Source organism: Juglans regia, chromosome 7, assembly GCF_001411555.2.
Source record: "Juglans regia cultivar Chandler chromosome 7, Walnut 2.0, whole genome shotgun sequence".
In the NCBI taxonomy this organism is placed as follows: Eukaryota; Viridiplantae; Streptophyta; class Magnoliopsida; order Fagales; family Juglandaceae; genus Juglans; species Juglans regia.
Genome location: NC_049907.1, coordinates 4,821,783 through 4,846,432, shown reverse-complemented (window position 1 = coordinate 4,846,432; position 24,650 = coordinate 4,821,783). Strand labels below are relative to the sequence as shown.

General features: G+C 35.2%; 1 protein-coding gene and 1 pseudogene across 3 annotated transcripts; one reads left to right on the top strand and one right to left on the bottom strand.

Annotated features, from left to right (window-relative positions):
* Positions 1-2,012: 2,012 nt before the first annotated feature.
* On the bottom strand, positions 2,013-5,275 carry LOC108991255. 3 transcript variants are annotated; one of them, XR_001996124.2, is made up of 3 exons: positions 5,009-5,275; positions 2,596-2,664; positions 2,013-2,507 (listed from the first exon to the last, which is right to left on the bottom strand). XR_001996124.2 is itself a non-coding variant. In XM_018965431.2 (2 exons), exons 1-2 carry the CDS (start codon positions 4,993-4,995, stop codon positions 2,211-2,213), a joined length of 312 nt encoding a protein of 103 aa, XP_018820976.1. In that variant the 5' UTR covers positions 4,996-5,273; the 3' UTR covers positions 2,013-2,210. The 3 variants fall into 3 exon arrangements, 1 of the variants encoding a protein (XP_018820976.1); XR_001996123.2 differs by lacking the exon at positions 2,596-2,664; XM_018965431.2 differs by lacking the exon at positions 2,596-2,664 and having other exon boundaries at positions 4,981-5,273.
* Positions 5,276-19,023: 13,748 nt separating this feature from the next.
* LOC109010762 lies at positions 19,024-22,571 on the top strand (annotated as a pseudogene).
* Positions 22,572-24,650: the final 2,079 nt, after the last annotated feature.

The following is a 24,650-nucleotide window of genomic DNA, read 5'->3' as shown; positions in this document are numbered from 1 at the left end:
ATTGCAGTCATAGCTCAGGCTGATTCGACGGTCATGTCAGGATAACTTGCTAAAGCTGTGGCGTCACTATATGCACGGCCGCTTGGACTGAGCTCCCTATTTCTCCAGTCCTCGAACAACTAGTCGTTTGGCATCGTCATTCTAATAAAATTGTGTAATATACAACATGCAATGATCAGATCCCCTTGCCTCCCAACTTTATATGCATGCATGAGTCTTAAAATTATAAATCGTATTTTCAAAACCCCAAATGTACATTCTATTACGTTACGAATGCATAAATGACAATAATTAAAATAATCCTTATACCCCCTAAATCCCCGCTGACCTTGACGGCCACTTCTATGATATCTCTCTCTGAGATAGGGGGCATAAATCCCCAAGTACATGGGAACGCCAAATCGACTAGATAATAATGACTTATTACACATTAGCAGGAAAAAAATAGGCCCTTACCAACCATTCCCAAAGATGTAACAAAATACATATAAAGAGAAATAATTTGAAAACAAAAATAATTATATAATATTAAATATTTACTATCGAGAGGCATTAGAAATTGGTTGCGGCCCTGACTCAATGCATCGATGAATACGCATGCATCATGCGAACTTCCCTCCCAACTAGTGTACAAGAATGTGAACTTCATGTCCAAGTCACATACACACAAGATGTTTTGGGCAACTAGCCCATGCAAAACTTCCAAACTTCTCAAGCAAAACTTTCAAAATATATTGATGTCCCTCGTAGGTCGATATTATGTTGTGATCATCTAAGATTCTGTTGCGCTTGTCTACTAGCCCTCTCAAGAAATGCGAGTGTCTCAAGATCATCAGTTGCAAGTTCATCTCCACTAGAGGTGTAAATTTAAACCGGAAAACCGGAAAACCGGTCCGGACCGGACCGAACCTGACCGGTTGGTCCGGTTTTGAACCGGTCCGGTCCAGAACCGGTTCCTATTTTATGAAAACCGGCCGGTTCCGGTCCGGTTCCGGTTCCGTAGTTTCCGGGACCGGACCGGACCGGACCGGTTAGAAAAAAATATATAAAAATTAATTTTATATATTATACAAAATATTTATATATATAATATATAATTATATGTTAAAATTTTATATATAATATATATAATTATATATCATATATGAAAAAATTTCATATTATAATTTATAAATAATAACATAAAATGTTTATCTTAAATATGAATATTTGTAATTTATTTGATCATATGTTATTAATATAATTATATATAAGATAATGTTGTTATAATTTATAAAATAAAAGTTTAATCTTAAAAATGAAAATTTAATTGATCATATGCTTTAAGCATAATATATATATTAAATTATTAATAACATTTTATAATAAGAATTAATACTTTATTATATATTTTTTACATTTAAAAAAAACGAGAAAACCGGACCGGAAACCGGTAAAACCGAAGGTACCGATTTAGAAGGGTAATCAGGGCGTAATCGGTTTTGAAAAATACAAAACCGGTACATACCGATTTGGTCCTAAATTTTGTCCAAAACCGGACCGGTTACACCCCTAATCTCCACTACTATCAGTCGAACCCCATCAGAGAAGATGTCATATGGATCAAGGTTCGCGTCCATCTAGGAGATTCCTGCTGACCAATTCGCATCATCCATGCTCTTAGCCTTTTTCTATTATGTTATCCGACCATGATAATTATGAATTAGACTTTCATATATTAACAAGGAAATAGTTTAATACATAAACTGATACTCTATTATTTTCCGGCTATAGAAAGCGTACCCAAGTCGATCGGCTGCACACTAGATACCGTCAATGGAAGATGTTGGATAAGATTTAGGCAATTTGTTAAAACTTCGAGTGCCCAAAGCAAAGTTCCAGAAAATGATACAAGAATGATAGGTTAATTCACACTTTTATCTTGATAACAATTGTAAGTAATCTGACAAGTTAACAAAACAATCATACATTATTATAACCATCTCATTATTACGCATTAAGGTGAATAATCATGCACAATCTAAACAGGGCCTTAGCTCTTAAAATCAGACCCTCATCTACTTCATCTAAATTAATGGTCTATACAACGATGGTGGAAAAAGTAACAATACATAAACTCATCAAACCAAAAACTCATCTCATGAAAGGTATGAGAAAATAAATAGAGTCACAATGCCATAAAGAATAAAATACAACTCATGCATCATACTTTAACAATTACGGGCCCAATCATCCCTCCCGACGGCATCCAATGACAAGAAGAATTGCCGCATATCTGGGTTTAGTAATTCTTTAATTGCACGAACAAGTTGTTGAGGATCTAGCCTCAGGGAAAGCTCAGTGAGCAATGTCGCACACTGACTAATCGGATCGTAACCGCCATTGCTGGCATCACTAGACTGTGATCCTTTACTGTGCTTTGATGAATTCATAGCATCCCGATCCTCATACCGCTTACGCTGCGCGATCTGCGTGCTTTTCACCTCCGGATCATCCATTTGGAATAGCTAAGAAATTGGTAATATAACACAGAAAAATATATTATTCGTAAAATATGCAACGTTATAGGCAATATGCCTTAATATGAGTAATGACCTGGAATTAAAATATGACCCATAACTGTTGATATGGACGCTGTCTAGCAGATGAACGTAAGGAGTACCGCTAGAAGAACAGGGAAGACGAAGTTTATTAACAAAATTAAACTTTGTTATATATAAATACACTACAGTAGCAGAACAAAAAACAAAAATCAATCAAAACACCCTACTACCACATTCAAGTATGCATACCAAAAACAAAAATAAAACACAGAACAAGAATTTCATTTTTGAAACAATGAAATAAGACCCTAAGCAAACTACCACATTCAAGTATGTAAACCAAAAAAAAAAAAAAAAAAAAAACATGCACGGCAAACCATAAACATCATAGGATTATGCATTGTTAAATAATCTCATTATGCATCATCATTATGCAATTTCAAACCATAACATCTAAAGAAATGAAATGGGTAAACAGCTTTAATATTTTCTAAACAGCTGAACATTACAAATCCATATTAAAATAATATGAAACTTAGCGTTGTTGTGCTCATGAGCACATCTTGCATAATATGGATACACATTTATCTTGATCAGTAACCACTACAATAAAAATTTTTAGGTGAAATTCATCTCCCAACTAGAGTCACGCCAACTCATATTTGTGCATTGCATAAATAACAGCTAAAAATGATTTGAGATGAGTTAGATTCACATACTTGGAAGGACTGTGTTCTTGGAGCCGTGGTGGTGATAGAAATACCCCATGGGTGTTTATGGTAGGATCGACTTCTTGAGGTGCGGTGTTTGCAGATACCCCGTGGGTGTTTATTATAATATTTTGATTTTAAAATTTGAAAAATTTGTATTAATTTTTTTATTTTGCTTGGTAGTTTTAAAAAGTTATATCGATTTTTGTGTTAGGATAATGTTAGATAATGATTAAATGAAAAAGTTGAATATTTAAAATTAAAAAATATTTTATATTAAATTGATAGTTTGAAAAAAATATCTGAAAATACTCTTTACCCACACATGTATGTATATTGGTGAAGCTCCAATAATAATCTTTTGCCCTCACCTTGACCCTAGCCCATAAACAAATTAATGCTAATTTTAATAATCTTGATAACCAGGGGCATGCTAATATGGAAGAGAAACCCACATCAAAGCTACAAAAACAAATCATGGCACACTGCAACTAGGCCGAAGTTGATTTTTTAAATCATGCACTCTGCAATCATTATCTAAACAGCCAGTGAGAACTGGTGAGTTTATATATCAGGCAGGCTGGGGTATGGCAAAGTAGCCTACCCAGCCACTAGTCAATCATCTCTAGGTAGCAGTGTGCTACATGTCATGCAAAAAAAGCTAAATCCCCTGTAATCTGTATTCAAATGGCCATCACTAATGCTTCAACCAAAACTTTTAATCACGATATCCTTTAAAAAAGATATGAGAAACCCAACCCTAACAGTAGTAATCATGTTTTCCAAATATATAACTTCAGAAAATAGCGACAGGTTTCAGAGCAAAATAGAATCTAGAAAGCTACCTTTCTCTTCAAAAAACTAACTTAGAGCAAAATAATATGAGGCATTCTACTCGATAGCATAGTTGTTAACTTGTTATTGTTCTTCTTCTTCTACTTTTCAGTCTTGCATCTGTGACCTTAATATTATGTTTCTAGCACAGAATAGGCTTTATTGACTTTTGAACCAAGGTTTCGATTGGCTCATCCCATCATTGCCAAGATAATTTGTTTGCCCTAAAAGAATGCTGCATTCGGGTAAATAGCTTTCAACCACACGTTTGTCATGAGCACTTGTCCAAAGCGATGTCATTTTGTTATTGATATACCATCTAGTTAAAATATAGTACTAAGTTTTCTTAGACTCGCATCTTTGGTCATATTTGAGCGGTTTAAGCGAATAATTTGATTGGCAAACACTAAGAGTTCAAAAACTTTAAAAATGGTCACTAATTGCTTCTTAGTTTTTTTACCTATTAGCAGTTCTATTTATGTAGTAAACCAGATAAAGGCAACAGAAGCAAAAATCAGGCTAGCGAGAGGCAAACAAATGGTTGTATATGTTATTTAAGATTGAATCACTGTCATGTTTCTGTTTATATTTTGCTTTGTATTAATTTTCCCGATAAGATGCCAATTGATACCAGGCATTTTTTTTTTCTAAGCAACTGCGATCATGCATTTTGTAGCACTCAAATTCAGCTTGGATTTTTGACCCATACACTTCATCCATCCGTGTGTTGGGAAATGTAGCAGTAGAAAACATTTCATGAATATATGAGTACTAAAACACTAAAACACCCAAAAATCACAAGCAAACCCTAAAACACAAAAATCCCTAAACACCCTCGTTTGCAAACAAAATCCAAAGTCTAAGACAGAGTAGAGAGAGAGATATGATCAAACCGATAGTAGCGACATTTGAGAGACTTACGGGCGGCGACCTCTCACCGGCGGAAACGGAATGATCGAGAGACTTGAGAGACAAAGAGGGCAAAGTGTTTCGAACCTTCGATGAGATGGTGACACCGTGACAGTGAGATCGAGAGACATGAGAGAGAAGGATTCGATCGAGCGAAGACTGAACTCTGAAGAGTGAAGAGTGAGAACGCGAGAGAGAAGTGACTCAAAACGATGAAGACCTTAGACTGAACTCTGAAGCCTAGTCTCGGCCTGGATTATTCGTGAAGACTGAAGAGTGAAGCTCAGCGGCGTCGTTTTTGGGAATTTGAGTTAGTCATGAAAAAACCGGATTAACCCGGTACAGAACCGATCCGGTTAGATCCATAACCTGATCCAGATTTATTTCACCCGCTCGGATGTTTTTCGGGCAGATAACCGTCCCGATGCAACCGGGTTTCCAGCTTTCAGACCGGACATGGAAAAAAACGGTTGCACACCCTTACTCAATAGCTTAAATATCTAACCCTTTTTTTTCTATTTTAACTAATTATCTTAAAATATCACAATCCAACCGTTTACCCAAATTTCTTCTTTATTTTTTGAGTAAGAGAAATTAAAAGATGAAGAGAGATAAATGATGAAGGAAGAAAGAAGTAAAAAGAGAGAGCAGTCATACTGAAAAAATAGTAAAGAGAGAGAAATTAAAAAATAAAAAATTACGCAATGTATGGCGTCGACTCGCATGTGATTGGCACGGGATTACTTTTCAGTTTTGAAAACCGGTTTTCTATTTTACACGTATGGCTTTGCTTGGGTTTAATTCCACCCTTGGCATTTATTACCACTTTATTATTAGGATAATGCAACTATCCCAGCTCTAATGTTCCGTTTTGATATCCTGTTCGATGTCACCCTACACGTTTGACTACTTTATTCATTTTAAAGCACAAAACAACGGTACTCTACAAATTTCTTTTTCCTTCTCCCGCGCATCGCCCTGCTCTCCTTCTCGCCCATCGACTTCGCTTGCCCATCAACCCCGTGAGCTCGTCTCCCCTCTCCTCTATCTCCGACTTCATCTCCGACTATGGACATCATTTTTTTTTCTCCCCAACTCCATCGACTTTACTCTTCCCAAACTCACCATTTCGCCATCCTCAGCCCCACGAGTTTGAGCCTCACTAGTTCATGGTCCCCTCTCGACTATCTCGTACAGAATCTCCAAGGTATTTTTTTATTTTTATCTTAGTTTCCCCTGTACTAGGGAGGCCGATCTTTACAATTTTTTTTTTTTTTTTTTTTTTGAGCTATGTTGCAAATGTATTGTTATGATCCTTGCTATGAATCAATGTATTGTACTAAAGAAGAGAATGTAAATGGAATGATTAAGACATTTGTGAAAACAGGAATTGCAATTGAAATGTTTGTCAAAATGCTTGTGAAAACTGAAATATTTGTGAAAATGAAATGTTGTCCGAATGTTTAACAGCAGGCATTACAATTTTCATGCACCTCCAATTTTGTTAACTCTCTAATCTAAACACTAGTGCATGGTCTCTCGATTGTCATTGTCTCTCGGTACCATCTCTAGATTGCAATGGTCACTGCCCACAAACATTGATATATACCATCTTCTTGATGTCAATGGTCACTATTTTCAACTAATTTGCAATGTTTGTCGGCATTTGCATTTGTGCATGAAAATTGTAATGCCTGCTATGAAACATTCGGACAACATTTCATTTTCACAAACATTTCAGTTTTCATAAGCATTTTCACTAACATTTCAATTGCAATCCCTATTTTCACAAATGTTTCCATCATTCCATTTACATTCTCTTCCTTAGTACAATACATTGATTCATAGCAAGGATCATAACAATACATTTGCAACATAGCTCAGAACAAAAAAAAAAAAATTCCAAACAAACAAAAAAAAAATTGTAGAGATCGGCCTCCCTAGTGCAGGGGAAACTGAGGTATAAAATATAAAAAATAAAAAATAAAAAAATTACTTTGGAGATTCTATCGAAGATGGTCGAGAGGGGACCACGAATTGGTGGGATTACGGACGGCGAAATGGTGGGTCTGGGGAGAGCGAAGTCGATGGGGCTAGGGAGGAAAAGAAAATGATGTCCACTGTAGGAGATGGGTCTAAGATGGAGGGGAGGGGAGACGAGCTTGCAGGGTCGATGGGCGAGAAGGAGAGTAGGGCGAGCAGAGAGAAAAGATGACAAGCTTACTTAAACATGTTATATTGGTTTTATACATTTACGCTTTGGACATTTAAAAGGAAACCCTTAGGGAATCACCAAAACCATATTTCATTCACAAGATCATGACAAACTTTTGGATTACTCATGCGAGCAGAGTGTCGAGTGCCTCGAGCGAGTTTTCTATCCAACACTCGCTCAAGCGGTCTGTCAAGCGAGCCTTGAGTGAACTCTATGTTCGATATTAACTTAAGCCAGTTTTGGTGAAGGAGAATGGGAGTAACAATTTTGTCATCAAGGAGAATGAGGTAGAAGGAGAAGGAGGAGAAAAATAAAAATGGTGTGTTTTGACTTTTCATTAAACATTATATCCACCTGCTACCTAAATGAAACACGATTATTTCATTTACTAATGTGGAGCCGGTTGCGCAGCGTTTACTTGAGACGATTATGTTCAGCATTTTTCTTTGAAGAATGATTTGCTATTTTACACGTACGTATGACTTGGCTTGGGTTTAGTTTATTACCACTTCATACTCGTTTCTTACACTTTTTGTCCCTTAGTACACTTAACATGTAATTGTGTATTGCACCTTCCCTTCGTTGCCACTTTACCAATTATTACTTCTACTTTTTATTGAGAAATGATAGGTTTACTACTATATAACTGTTATTCTAAGGGGTGTGATCACCAAACGGTGTACCCCTTGGAATGATATTCTCTAACATGATGATGGTTCCCATGAGGGGTGATGTTAAAGAAAGTGTCAAGAGACACAACCTTTTGATTTAGTCAAAAGGTTTTGTCACTTCTTAAGTATGTGACTTTTGGGTTACCATTGGTTTACTAATGGTTGTGCCATTTCACAATAGGATGTGTCACTCCTTAAGGTTGTGACCTTTGGGTTACCATTGGTTAACCAATGGATGTGCCCTTTACCAACCGGTGCATGATGACCTATAAATAGGGGTCATTGGTGCACAAACAAATGCACTCAATTCCCTTTGCTCATCACCAACTTATGGGACAAATACCCTCACGGGAGTGTCACCATATCATTATAATTTCCGCTTCCATTTGTTGTTTAATTCTCTGCAGTGGTATCAAGAGTCTGGTCATGTCAGAGAGAATTTTATCGTGCATTACAAAGACAATAAATAGGCAAGTGCTTGGTTTGGCAACCACACTTGCATATTTTAATCATCTTCGTTTGCTTGAAAATTAGAGAAAAAAACTTTTTCAGATCACGATGGAGGGTTTAGAGTATACTGGTAATCTTCAAAATTTAGTAAATTGTTACTATTTTGAAGAAAATTATTGGTATTATTTTACACAAAGAAATAGTGATTTAAATAGCCCATTTGCACACAAAGTAACTGTTTCGGCTGGTCGCCGGAGCCTCTCACCACCGCCGGACTTCGTGGACCTTGGGAGCACGTCGGAGTCATCGTCGCCGGCCACTATTTGGTCGGACGGAACTGAGGAAACCGCACGTAGGGACACTGTAGTGCGCCAGTGTGAGGTTGAAGACAACCCAGGACGAAACGATGCCGTTTCGTCCAACGGTCATCCCATTCAAATCTGCCCAGGGCTAAACGACAGTGTCTTTCAGCCAACGGAGGTCAATTCCGGCAAAAACGACATTGTCGTTTTGCCCGTTTCTGACCCTCTGGAGCCGAGCCACCAAGCCGAGCTGAGAACGGAGCCATTGACCAAGCCGAGAACCGAGCGGTTGACCGAGCTGCCAACTCCCGATTTTCTCCCAGACCCGGCTTGAATCAGTTGAACCGGTTTACCCAGTTTCCTAAACCGGTTCAGGGTAGATTTGTACAATCGGACCGTTCGAGATCATTTCAAGCCCGATTTGGTCCGTTCAAAAGCCATTGTGCTCAAAATTTCAAGCCAAATCATTATAAAGCACATGTTGATTGAAATTATCGCCAGAAATTCTTTGAAAGAGGTGAAACATCAAGGAAAGGTCGTGGATATCCTCGATCGGGGCATCATTTTCATTATTCTCCTTATATAAAATATAATAGGAGAATTTCTAGGCTGCCACCTTGGATTAAATCCAAGGGTTATTATTACTAATTAAGTTTGTAATAATTTTAATTTTTCACAGTTGAACTATTTAAATAGTACACATTTATTATTTCTACATTCTTCTTATTGATTAATTTTTAAGGTTTATTATTCATGGCACCGAAGAAAAGTATTGATCCCTCGGGGATAGAAAAATTGAATGGAAGAAATTTTCGGGCCTGGAAAAGGCATATAACTTTTCTTCTAACCCATGAAAAGACCTTATATACATTAACAACACCAAAACCATGGGAAGAAATTGTAGAAGATGATGAAAGTGAAAGTGTAAACAGCGTTTTAAATGTAGATAAATGGATAGAACACAATGCATGGGCAAAAGCTTTAATTTTGCATTGCATGAGTGATCACATTATTCCTTTATTTGAAGACTATGGAACTGCTAAAGAAATTATGGATGCAGTTGAAGCAAAGTATGGTTTAAGGTCGGATACTTATATACAGTTATTATTGGATAAGTATAACCGGACTTGTATGAAAGAGAGTGATGATATTGGCGATCATGTACTTCAAATGGAGTTAATGACAAAAGAATTACATGATGCTGGTCATCCTCTCATTAACAAAATGCAAGTCACAACCATACTAAATAGTCTTCCTTCATCTTGGGATCACATTATTACTTCTTTAACACACAGTGGAAATGAAGTAACAATGATATCACTTCTAGTACTTTTAGTACTTGAAGGAGAAATGATGAAAAGAAGGAATAAAGATAGTGAATCGTCCAATTTATTGATGGCTCAGGACAAGCGTTCTACACAGAATAAGATGAAGCCAAAACAGTTTAAGAAAAAGAAATGGTTAAAAAGGAAACAAAATAAACCATTTTCTGGAAACTGTTTTAAGTGTGGAAAGAAGGGCCATTACAAATCACAATGTCCTAACAAAAGAAAAATACAAGAAATCAAGGAAATTGTGATGACGATCTCAGAAGTGATGCTAGTAGAACCAATGACAGATTCATGGTGGGTTGACTCTGGAGCAACAAGACATATATGCAGGAACAAAGATATGTTTGTCAAACTTGAAGATAAACAAACTGGAGAGCACAAAGTGTATATGGGCAACAATACATATTGCGATGTCTTGGGACAAGGTACATGAAAATTCAAAGTGAATGGTTCCGTTATTTTACTTAATGATTTTCTATATGTACCTACTATTCGTAGGAATTTAGTATCAATGTCTGTACTAGATCAGAAAGGCAACACAGTTGAGTTTAAGTCTGGACCCGTTGTAATAAGTAAGAGTAATATGTCGATAAAAGGCGTGAGAGATCACAATATGTATGTACTGAATGTTGATATTAATAAAATACCTATTTCTGAGTATTTGAATGTGTCTACTGATTGTGCATATTTATGACACTTAAGATTAGGCCATATAAATAAAAATAAAATGATCAGAATGTATAAAAGTGGATTAATACCACAAATAAACTCAGATAATTTTGATATATGTGAACCATGTATCAAAGGAAAAATGAGTAGTAAATCTTTTTCAAAAAGTTGGAAATCCACAGATTTACTAGAAATTATACATTATGATGTTTGTGGACCTTTTAAAACAAAAACTCATAAAGGAATGTAGTACTTTATTACTTTCACTGATGACTATTCAAGATATGGGTATATCTACTTACTCAAGTATAAATCTGAAGCAATTGAGAAATTCAAAGAATTTAAATTAGAAGTAGAAACCCAGTTGGGTAGACCCATTAAAAATTTGAATAGTGATAGAGGAGGATAATTTGAAACTTTAGATAATTTCTGCAAATTGAATGGTATAAGACACATTTATACTATGCCATATAAACCCCAACAAAATGGCATTGCAGAAAAAAGAAATAGAACTCTATTGGATATGGTGCGATCGATGATGGCATATGCTGAACTACCAATACATTTTTGGGGTGAAGCATTATCGACTGCTATATATATATTGAATAGAGTTGAAACTAAAGCGAAACCTCTTACACCTTACGAGTTATGGACGAGACACAAACCAGACTTAAGTAGGCTCAAAGTGTAGGGTTGTAAGGCACAAGTGCTTATCCCAAGGCCATTAAGGGATAAATCAAAAAGTAAAACCTGGGAATGCAGGTTTATTGGATATGTAGAAAATGGAAGTGGCTACAGATTTTATCATTCTGAAAAAGGATTGATAGAAAGTAGGGATGCCGTTTTCTTGGAAAATACGAACCTTATTACTCCTGTTGATCAAATAGATTTGTTAAATGATTTAGAGAGTCAACAGATCTCCACAGAATCTGACAATGAAAATTCTAATATTATTCAAATCCAGAATAATAAAAGAAAGTCAGATGGAAATCAATCTTCAGATATTGATGTTGGAGATAGTGGGAGTACAAGATCCAGAAGACCATCAATATTATTTCAAGATCATTATGCACTAAATACCAGTTTGAAAAATTTAGATAATGATCCTGAAAATTTTTCTGAGGCAATCAATAGTATTGATTCAGATAAATGGCTTGAGGCCATGAAAGATGAAATAGAATCAATAAACAAAAATAACGTTTGGGAGTTAACAGATCTTCCAAAAGATAAAAAAGCTATTGGCTGTCAGAAGAAAATTTAAAGTTGATGGTAGTTTGGAAATGTACAAAACAAGGTTAGTCGCCAAGGGATATAACCAACAACTAGGTGTAGACTTTGTGGATACATATTCGCCTGTGGCGAGATTCACATCCGTAAGGATCATCATATCCATTGTTGCCAGAATGAATTTGGAATTACGTCAGTTAAATGTAAAAATAGTTTTCCTCAATGGTGAATTAAAAGAGGATATCTTTATGATTCAACCAGAATGATTCCAAATTAAAAGATATGAAGAGAAAGTCTACAGGTTGAGGAAGGCACTGTATGGACTTAAGCAATCTTCAAGACAGTGGTACTTGAAATTTCACCAAGCCATTTTGAAAATGGGATATGAAATGAGTCCACTAGATTATTGTGTATACATATGAAAAAATGATGATAAATTAACGTTATTATCATTATATGTTGATGATATATTACTGGCAAGTAATTGTCTAGATATGATGCATAAAACAAAAGAATTCTTGAAATCTAAATTTGAAATGAAAGACATGGGTGAAGCTGCCTATGTTCTTGGTATAAGAATTTCTAGAGATGGAAATTCAAATCTATTGTATTTAAATCAAGAGAAATATCTAGAAAAAGTACTTAAAAGATTTGGTATGGAAAATTGTAAATTTTTAAGTACACCTGTTTGCAAAGCTCATACTTTAAATAAAAGTATGTGCCCAAAAGATGAGGATGAAATAAGTGAAATGCTTAAAGTTCCCTATGCTCAAGCTGTGGGAAGCCTCATGTATGCAATGACAAGTACCAGACCAGATATTTGTCATGCAGTAGGATTGGTAAGCAGATTTCAATCCAATCCAGGTAAAGAACATTGGCAAGCAGTGAAATGTATACTAAGATATTTACAAGGTACCAAAAATTTGAAATTGTGCTTTGGAAATAATGATCTAGAATTAATCGGCTATAGTGATGCTGATTTTGGAAGTGATGTAGATGATAGAAAATCTATAACTGGATATATATTTCTATTTGGTGGAACAACAGTTTCTTGGTTAAGTAAGAAACAATGTTGTGTTGCTAAGTCTACTATGGAAGCAGAGTATATTGCTTGTAGTACTGCAGTAAGTAATGTGGTGTGGATAAAACGCTTTGTTGAAAACTTAAATTTGGGTACATCCACAAAACCAATCAATGTGTTTTGTGATAATCAGTCTACCATTTCTTTGATAAAAAGTGGAACACAGAGTTCCAAAGGAAAGCACATTGATGTGCATTATCACTATATTTTAGATATAGTGGAAAGAGGTGAGGTCAAGGTTAATTTCGTTTCCTCGACCGAGATGGTAGCAGATCCAATGACCAAAGGTTTATCTCTGGAGAAATTCAGAGAACATGTGACTAGAATGGGATTGAGAGAAACCTAGGTGAACCAATCTCATGGTCAGCATGTATAACTCAGCAAATTCTGGGGATGCCTAGAAAATTAGAGTTATGGAGATACCCAAATGAAAATTTTGGTTATTTGTAAAGTCACTGATAAGGTGATCAAGAAAAACCTCAGAAATGGCCTTAGGGTGAGTACTTGATAAAATTTCAGTGTAGGTTGATCAACCAAGTAAAATGTTGATCATGGTAAAGTCGCTGATAAGATGATTAAGGAAATACTCAGGTGAGTAAGTACTTAACGAAAATTCAGTGACATTCACTAAAGTTTTAGTGAAATGTGATTTGATTACCCAAGTAAATAGTTAATCATTTGCAAAGTCGTTGATAAGGTGATTAGGGAAAAACCTCAGGAATAACTTCTAGAGGAAGTACTTAACGAAAATTCAGCGCAGGTCGATACATATGTTATGTATTCGGCTGAAGTCGTCAATTGTGACAGGGGTATGGATTGTTGATCCAGTCACAGAGAATTGATGCCGTTCACTACAAATTTTTTAGTGAAATGAAGTCACCCCTAATATGTGATTAGTGGGAGCACATATGGTAAAAGGTGCGGTCAGATAAGGTAATGACAAAAAACATGTGCACGTAGAGGCTTGTCATGCTCTGACGCCGATCTGCAAGAGTAGCAGATGAGAGTTGAGTAGTGGAAAGCTTATATTGGTACCAAGGTAAAATACTCAACTGGATCATCACCGTTTTGTGTGATCAAGTAGGAGATGTTATTCTAAGGGGTGTGATCACCAAACGGTGTATCCCTTGGAATGATATTCTCTAACATGGTGATGGTTCCCATGAGGGGTGATGTTAAAGGAAGTGTCAAGAGACACAACCTTTTGATTTAGTCAAAAGGTTGTGTCACTTCTTAAAAATCTGATTTTTGGGTTATCATTGGTTTACCAATGGTTGTGCCATTTCACAATAGGATGTGTCACTCCTTAAGGTTGTGACCTTTGGGTTATCATTGGTTAACCAATGGATGTGCCCTTTACCAACCGGTGCATGATGGCCTATAAATAGAGGTCATTGGTGCACAAACAAATGCACTCAATTCACATTGCTCATCACCAACTTGTGGGACAATTACCCTCACGAGAGTGTCACCATATCATTATAATTTCTGCTTCCATTTGTTGTTTAATTCTATACAACAACAACTTGTTTATAATTATGTAATAAAATAATATTACTTTAATTTTTGGTTTTACTTTTACTTTTGATTTGATGGGTTTAAATTTATAAAAAATATTATTATATTTAAAGTTGTCTATAAATTGTGAAGAATAATGCTATTGTGCTTTCTCAATTTGCCCCTCATTTTGACTCTTATGCATTTGATTTTTTTTTAATGGTTAGTTTTATTTTTTAAAAATGGTTAAACATATTTAAAAAGTGTTTGAAATAAAAAAAAAAAGTACAATTTGCATTAAGCTGCAAAGTGAACACTTACGGCGGCACCACCCAATTGTAAATAGGTTGAAAGTCTCTTAAACTTCCCGTAAGACATTGTTTTGTCTGTTATGATGATTATTTCATCTTTTTTCTGCCAAAATATTTTGTCTAATTTCATTTTATAGATTTTTTTATTACATATTAAATAACTTCACACAAATTTAGTCATTAAAAAACTGAATAAAATTAAAATTTTAACAATATCCTAGGTACGCGACCAATTATAGTAAGTCTTTGTTTGTTTATACAAACGAGACGAAATGAGATGAGATGAGATGAAAGTTAAAAGTTGATTAAAATATTGTTAAAATATAACTTTTTAATATAATTTATATTTTAGAATTTTAAAAAAATTGAATCTTTTATTATATTTTACTTAAAAATTTAAAAAAATTATAATAATTAAATGAGATTAGATAAAATGAGATAAGAAATCAGGCCTAAGTCTTCTAATGATTTATATCATAATAGAAGCAAAAGTTATATGTTATCAATTAGTAACTATTTAATTTAGAAGTAATGTACTTTAGTGTTTATGACCGTGACATTAATAATTACATGAATATTATTTTTTTAAAAATTATATGAGATTATAAATATAATTTCTCATACAAATTGAATGTCTCCTTTTTATTTATTTATTTATTTATTCTTTTGTCGATATCATTTTTATGAGAGGGCAAAATACACCAGGTCCAAAATAATTTTCAAGCCCCAGCCTATCAAAAGGGTCATCACTAGAAGACAAAATTAGTTAGAGGCAGAGTGACGCCGGACAAAATAATAATTATTCTGCAAGCTAGTTTCAACAGATAATTCATAAGGAAGGAAGACGAGAATCGTCCAAAATATAGAGAAAACGACTCTGATATTCAATTCAAAATTGTCAATATCCAACAATGACCAAATCAACCTACAAGTTGGGTTGTAATAGCTGAAAATCAACCATATCATAATTTTATCAAAAATAGCAAAATCTCAATAATCACACAAAAAATAAATAAGTTTTAGAAGAAATAATCTGTAAAAAATCTGGCCCAAATCGAGTTTAAAATCACTTCCTAAACGATAAATGAAATATTACTATAAAAAATAAAAAAGTAACTTAAAATATGGATTTAGATGGGAAAAAATAGAATTTGGCGTCGAAAATGATGCGCATCGAGCATAGCTCGATGACCGCCATGTGCGCGCTGAAAAGAGTTTTTCGAATTGAGATCATATGTGTGATTCTGTTACCCAAAGTCAAAGTTATGGTCAAAATACCGAAACATGCATCAAACTACCCCAATCAAGGAAAGATCACGATTTCCTATCATCAAACTACCTCAAGGTATTTTAGTGTCGTCAACGTGTAATCTGACAACTTAGTATCATCTGACTCCTGCATTAGAGATGAGACAAGAAGGGACAAACGGGTGGGGGTGTCAAGAGGTAGGAAAATGTCAAAAGAAAGTAGGAAAAAGAAGGATGGTCAGACACGCAACGCAAACATTCCTCACCACTACCGAGGCGCACTCATGAAAAGGGTTAGATAAAAGGGATGGCTGCCTACGGTTTCAGGGATTTTTTTCTTCTTTCCTGGAGGACTTTTTCTTTTGGTTTCGACTTTTTCTTCAATCTCAGGACAAAGAGCTCTAGAGAGAACATCTTCTTCAACATGTAGATCTCCAGCTCCTATTGTACAATAAGAAATGAGAGATTACGAGAGACTGTAAACAAGCATATTATAGTGAAATTTTCTCTCTCCCAAACTGCGTGGACGTTGGCCTAGTGCCGAACTATGTAAATCTATGTGTCCATCTCTCCTTATTTTTTCTACATTTAAATATTATTCACCGCTATGGATGTATGCATCGACAATGTACAGTCGCACTGAACCACTGTCGGGGGCTTCAAACAATACCGATTGAGGCTCAGCCCACCTTAGCACGTCCAGAAATGGATCTTTCTTCCCTTTCAGGCTGGGTCATTTCTTGCGATGTGGTTTCGGTTTTTATTCTTGGGGGCGGGGGGACCATAAGCTAATAACGACAAGATTTTAAATGATAAATATAAAATATTTATATGATCTAATTTTACTTAAAAGATAAATTTTAAAATTTAAATCTTAGTAATTAATCAAATCTTACCATTTAAAATGTATGATAAAACTCTACTCACCAATCTAATAATAAAACAATTCGATTTAGAATTAAGATTTCTAATTCTCTCTCTAAATTTGTGGTGATATATGTACTCTATGAATTATTTATGCAGTGGGTTTCATGTAGATAGTTTAAATCTCTTATACGTATTAAATTATGTGTATATCTCTAAATTGGATGCGCCATAATAAAAATGAAAGAAGATATCCACACTGGGAGATGTGTACGTATCACGTGCGTGGACTGGAGTCCTCAAAGAATCACACAATCACAGCGTATAGAGAAAAATAAAGGAAGAAGACATTCAAGCAGAGACAAAAATAAACGTCATAAAAGGAATCTACTTTTCATTCTCCCATTTCCCTTTCTTTCTTTTCCATTTTTCTTTCCAATATCTCTCAGCCACGCGCGCTAACATGATCCAACACATATAGGAATCATTAGATGAATATATTAATTCTTTATTAATTATTATCGTGTAGATATAATAAATTTGCCTAAAAATGTTCATGAGACCAATTCTATGGTTATCATGATGGACTATTATTATTCATCCATACAAGCCAAGGTTCTTTGCCTCTTACATGCAATATTATTAGAAAGTTTTTGTGAACAAAACACATGAAGGATTACTTCAAAACCCAGAACATGCATCATGTAGGAATAATAACATGTGATTTCTCTTACCTACTTTAATTCTTTTTTGAGGAAAATGAAAAAAAAAAAAAAAATTACATCACATAGATGAAGGCCCTAAAGAATAATTTATAACGAGGAATGGGAGGGAGTTTCATTGAACTTTCCCTGTGTCATAGCTAGTACAGTGTCATTTTTTTTTTATTACCAAAATCATGTGCTTGCTATGGGAGATTTTGCAACACAAATTTGGAGTAGATTCTGTGTACAACTAGGTATGCCTTTATTGCATGGTCGTACCTGGAAGGAGAAGGTTGAATGTTGGTTTAGACGTGCTAAAAGATCTTCTTATCGTGGACAAATTCTTGGTTTACTCCCTATTATTATAACATGGCGTTTGTGGTGGAGACGCTACAAGGCCCGGATGGAAGGTGTAACAATTGACATGGTTTGGATATTTATTAAATATTGGTTGTCTTGGGTGGCTTTGAAATTTAAAGGAAAGAATGTTATTAGTAAAAGTGATGCTGCTTTATTGCAATCTTTAAATATTCCTCCTCCAAGAGTTGGTGTTCAAAAGGATAAAATTATGAGATGGGTAAGACCAAAAAGTGGATGGTGTAAACTTAATGTGGATGGTTGCTCGATGGGTAACCCGGGGCTTTCAGGTGTGGGGGGAGTTATAAGGGATCATGGTGGTAGTTTCATAATAGGTTTTTGTGCCTCTATTGGTTCTAGTACTAATACATATGCTGAGGCTATGGGTTTGTTGTATGGTTTGCGAAATGCTCGACAGATGGGGCTCAATTATCTTGAGATTGAAATGGATTCAAAAGTAATTATTGAGTTGATAAAATCTAGACAGTGTGGATTGTGGTACTTTGAGGATTTCTGGGAGGAGATTTTGAGTTATCTTGATAATATTACTTTTACCTGTAGACATATTTTCAGAGAATGTAATGCTGTTGCTGATAGCCTGGCGAAGCATGGTGCAACGGGGTGCAATAATACGTATTTGACTTTTCAAGGGAGACTAGAGGTCTTTTAAGACTTGATAAAAATAATTTGCCGTATCTGAGACGAAGATAGTGCTTGTTTTTTTGTGTTTAGTATTTGTAGTAGGAGGTTTTGGTTTTTTTGGATTATGGCATAATGGATTATTGGTTGTTTTCCAAGGTATTCCTCCACCACAAGTGAGAGTTTTATTAATAAAATTTGGGGAGGGGCTACTTTTGGACATGTGGTTTTGACTCTTTTAAAAATATATATATATATATAGTCAATATATATATATATATATATATATTAAAGTCCTTAGAAAAATAATACATACTAAAGAATATCTTAGGCGGCCATTGGAAACGTACTTACAATATTTTATATCGAGGTCTTGATCCATCAAATAATGAAAGAGCCATCCCACCTGCGCTAATCCATCAATCCAAGACTTTATTTTCCAAGCATCAAGATAGCTTTCATGCATTAAAATTCAAAAATTCTTGGGGGACCGAGTTCAAGTCTCAGAGAAAACCGCGTGAAACCTTGCTGGACGATTTGTTTGGCGCAGTTTTGGTTGAACCTTCTCTTGTCGTGATTCCAAGCGTTGCAGATCAATAACATCATGATACTTTCTTGCAAAACTTTAGCCGAGTTACATCCAAATCTTTAACATATCTTCTTCTATTATTCTTATTTTTTGTGACAAGCAGAAGAGAAATGGCAGAGGCTATCGTCTCTATTGTGGTGGAAAGGCTCGGTGATTTGCTCATACAAAAAGCAATATCCTTGCACGGGGTGAGTGACCAAGTTGAACTGCTACAGGATGAGCTCAAAATGATCCAAAGTCTCCTAAAAGATGCAGATGCGAGGCAAAATGAAAGAGATAGTGTACGCCAGTGGGTTGCAGATATCAGAGACGTTGCTTATGACGCCGAAGATATTATTGAGAGGTATGCCCTCAAAGTTGGCTCCAGAAAGGGAGGAGGCATAAAAAATGTCCTCAAGAGGTTTGCTTGCATATTAGGAGAAGCAGGAACTATTTTCCAAACTAACTCAGACATTGGTAAAATAACGAAGAGAATTTCTACATTGAACTCACATTTACAGAATTATGGCATAAAATTTGATTCAAGGGAAGGTGGTGGCCCGAGTTCTTTGAGTAAGAAGATAAGAGAGCAAAGGCAAACTTATGCCCATGCTGAACATGATGTTGCTATTGGATTGGAGGATAGCCTGAAGGAAGTGGTGGCATGCTTGACAGAAGAGATCAAATACAAGTACAGAGTCGTTTCCATATGGGGTATGGGTGGTCTTGGAAAGACTACTCTTGCTGGGAAGGTTTATAATCATCAGCAAGTCAGGAGTCACTTCGACTTCCGTGCCTGGGCATGTATCTCTCAAAAATGTCAAAGAAGAGATGTTTGGGAAGGAGTTTTGATTAGTCTTATCTCTCCATCTAAAGAGCAGAGAGATGAAATTCGAAGCTTGAGAGATGAAGAGCTTGCTGAGAAACTTTGTGAAATTCAGCAGCAAAAGAAGTGTTTGATAGTTTTAGATGATATCTGGAGTATTGATGCTTGGGATAGTATCCGTGCTGCCTTCCCAAGGAATGACACCGACAGCAAAGTATTGATGACCTCTCGTAATAAAAGGGTAGCTTTGCATGCAGATCCTAGAGGCCACCTTTATGAATTGCAGTGTCTAGATGCTGAAAGGAGTTGGGAATTGCTTCGAATGTTAGCAATATCTTGGAGAGAAGGTATAATCAGTATATGATCCACTTTATTCTTTATAGTATTTGATATGAAATGATTGCTGGTTTTAGGAAAGTTACTGAGATTTTCCCCCAATATTTAACTTAACGCGTTCAACATGAAGTGATTGAGAGAAAATGGTGTTAAACAAGAATTCTCAATTGAGATGAATTGGAAGATGACTATCAAAATTTGATATGTATTGAAACTGCCTTCAGCAAGTTAGTGACAATTGAAGAAATTAACAGCCGCATGAAGTGGGTTAACAATCATTTTTTGTTATTTGTCTAATGAAATATAATCCATTTTATTTATGCATTTATTTTCCTTAATATTTAAGAAGAAATGATATTGTTTATATTGTTGTTGGCTTTGCAGATTGTATAATCAAGGAAAATATGAGAATTTTAGGGAAGGAAATGGTTAGATATTGCAAGGGATTACCATTGGCCGTCACTGTACTTGGAGGACTTTTGGCCACAAAACAGACAATAGAAGAGTGGAGGCAACTCCATGTAAATGTTAAATCATACCTCCATCAACAAGATCTTCGGATCAATACGGTGTTAGCTTTAAGTTATGACGATTTTGAAATTGTGCTTCCTATATTTAGGCCATTTCCCTGAGGATTTTGAGATACGGACTAAGGAGTTAATTCGAATGTGGGAAGCCGAAGGTCTTATAAATCAAATGCAGCACATTGGGAGTAACAAGGAAACGCTCGAGGATGTTGGAGAACGATATTTATTGGAGCTAGTGCAGAGGTGTATGGTACAAGCAGGACAAAAGAATTCAGTTGCAAGGATCAAAACCTGTCGTCTCCATGATCTTATGCGAGACTTTTGTGTTGAAAAATCAAAATTGGAAAACTTTCTCCATGTCATCGATATTAGTCATGAGTTCATGGAAGAAATAGAAGCTCCCGTTGGTAAAGTTCGAAGAGTTGCTATCAGTGGTGGATCAAAACCTATTATACTTGGAGATCTACTTCCATCAACATCCCAAAAATATTTTTACCTAAGGTCTCTTCTAATATTATCTGTGCCTTTGTATGATCCATCTATGCTAAGGAACTTCAAATATCTTAGAGTCTTGAATTTTGCATACTCTATCGACCGCTATTGGAGAATAGGTTTCCCCCGTGAGATCGAAAGTCTCATCCACTTGAGATTCTTATCTCTAAGAAATACTGGTGTAAGAAGCATCCCATCTCTAGGAAATTTAAAGTGCTTGCTAACACTGGATTTGCGGTCGACAAATTCCCTAATGAGTATTCCAAACGATATGTTTAGAAATATGGAGCACTTGCGACATCTGTATCTACCTCGGTATTCCCAAGTCAGTGAGAAGTTGAAACTAGCTAATACTAGTAAGCTGCAAACACTTGTGAATGTTCCTGTTTCCATGTGTTAAAGATCCGACGACAAGATTTGACAAGTTTGGAAAGAACTTAAGGCCTTCAAATTTCACATTCAACTGTCTTCGTGTTCTTAAGCTCATTTCAAATAGGACGGATAAGCGAGTGGATATAATACCAATGGTAACAAGTTGTCCTTTCATATATAAGCTACGACTCGTTGGGGAAATAGAGAAATTGCCAGAACGAGACAAAATTTCTCCATATCTTGCCCAGTTAAACTTAATTGAGACTCGTCTTGAGAAAGACCCAATGCCAACTTTGGAGAAGTTTCCCAACTTAAAGATTCTCCGCCTTGATTTGCATGCCTACAAAGGGAAGAAGGTGGTTTGTTCTGTAGGAGGATTTCTTCAACTTCAATCCCTCATCCTTGCTTATTTATATAACTTTGAGGAGTGGGAGGTGGAGGAAGGATCCATGCCCAACCTCTGCTATTTGGAGATTGCAGGGTGCTACAATTTGAGGATGGTTCCACATGGAATTCAGTTTGTCACTACCCTGCAAAAACTGGAAATCGTAGACATGTCCAAGTCATTCAAAGATAGACTTGGCAAAGGAGGAGAGGATTTCTACAAAATCCGACAGGTGCCGTCCCTTCAAATTTAAAGATAATACTCTAAGGTAATAACGCTAAAATAAGAGTAATCACTAGTAGCAGTGCACATACTTGAAATTTTCAAAAATCTGATCGGGATGCGCTATATACTGCTTTAATTACTCTAATTTCAATGTCTTTGGTACATTTAATTAGTTACTTCTTTCATAAGAGCATCTCCAATCTTGTCTTTTGATATCTTTTGCATGAGCTCTCTCTATCTGTATTGAAAATACCTTGATTTTATTATAAATACTTGCAAAATTTGAAATCAGTTTTCTGCATGGAACTAAATTCAGGTGGATTCATCAAGAATTAAATTAAATTCTGATAAATATAAAAAGAATTATTATATTTTTGTGCCAATGTGTAAAGCACACTAGATGAGATAAGTTGAATAAAATATTATTAGAATATTTTTTTAATATTATTTTTATTTTAAGATTAAAAAAATTGAACAGTTTATTTTATTTATATAAAAATTTAAAAAATATTAGATAAGATAAGATAAATTTTTTATAAAAATAAAAGACACTTAATTTAATTTATGGTAAATCATCCCTATAAAAATGGTGCAGACCTTACTAACAATTTCTTTTTTTTCCTTTTATCCTATTTGGGTATATTTTATATAGGTAATCACACTCCACCCGTCTCATTTTTCTTCCTTCTTTTTTCTATTTATGGTTTGATTTTCCCCCGGTAGCTTTTATTTATTGCTTCTGTTGATGCATTTTTTCAATTGGGTCAAAGCCCAATAATACAGTTGAATGGCCCATGCATGATGATGTCATGGACATTAAAACGGTACTCGGATGCTTACTCATAAAATGAATAGTAATTAAGACATATAAGTTATAAATGATGAGAAATACAAATATTTACACAATTTTTCTTAAAAACTTATGTCCACAAGTTATTTGAGGGTGAAATCCATTACATTGGATAATTTTACAATTTCTCATAGCCTCTCATATCTCTTCATAGAGGAAATTAGGTTCTTAGGAGTTTGAAGATAAAGATGCCTCCCTTTTGGAGAGAGAGTCCCTTGAGATGGTAGAGAAGCCTTTTCTTGTAGACTTATCCAATCCACTCACCTTCATAGTGCTCCCTTCCTTTTATAGAGGTCTCATCCCTTCTCTGGAGTTGAGTTCTATTTGTCTTATATCACTTTCGTCGGTCAACTTTCCTGTCTTTATCTTTTCTTTTTATTCTTGACAATGGACTTCCACTAGTCTCCAACAATAAGGCCTTGAGTCAATCATGATCGAGACAATTTACAAAAATAGTAGAAAAATAAATTTAGGGATTTGCCAGCAATTTTCCATTGTTGTGTGATGCAACGAAGATCTCTAAGGATGGACCTCGAGGAGACTTGTACATTCCTTGTAAGTGCCCCTAAGGGTGGGCTTGTAGGATGTTTGGTTGTGTGAGCGTATGATTAATATTCTCGTCTAATGGTTTATCATTTGTCAGGGAAAAGCACAGAAATCATGTATTCCATATTTGGTGATCATTTTTGTTTTGGTAGGAGCTAGTGGATTTCTTGCCCTCTTGAGGTGATTTCACGTTGGCTTTAAGGCTTGAGTTAGTTTGTTGTAACTTGCACTAAGTGGTTAGGAAGCATGTCGTTCTCTGGGTCCATGTAACGACCCGACCCAATAATTCTAAGGCCAAGATATTAATAATTTTTATTAGACCTAAATTATATTTAATGGGCTATTTTGGATAAGCTAATGAGCGATAAAGTATTGAGGTTGATTAGGTGTTTTAATTAGACTCAATAACTAGTTTAAATCTCATTTATTATTTATTGAACGAGTTAGACTCCTTTTAGAATTTAAAAACCAATCATTAGAAATTTATTTTAATTTAAGATATCACTGATTGAGGTCTTCTATGCAGTTTCAGTCACTGCCAATTCTATATTGAATGAATAACTAGATCATATTTTTAAATTCAAACTTTCTTATTAGATGATCGCGACTGAGTGTTCAGCATATTAGTGTCACTACATGTATTAACCGAGTTGAACTCAAACTGGTCGTCACCTTCTCCCAAATCTATTTATAAATATTTCCATTCCGTATGTTATTTGAAAAAAGAAAAAACATAAACCTCCCAGTCCAACACCGTGATTGATTTCATGCAGAAAATATTGGATTAACGATGCAAAGTAAGTAGTTTGATCATAAATTAGGATTATCATACGTTAGCTAGTTATATATATTACTATTAAAGCTAATTTTTTGGAAGCAAGTGTTTACGTACCATGCATGTCATAATATTTGCAAGCACGTGATTCATCATATTTCATTCTGCATATTATATTTATGCATG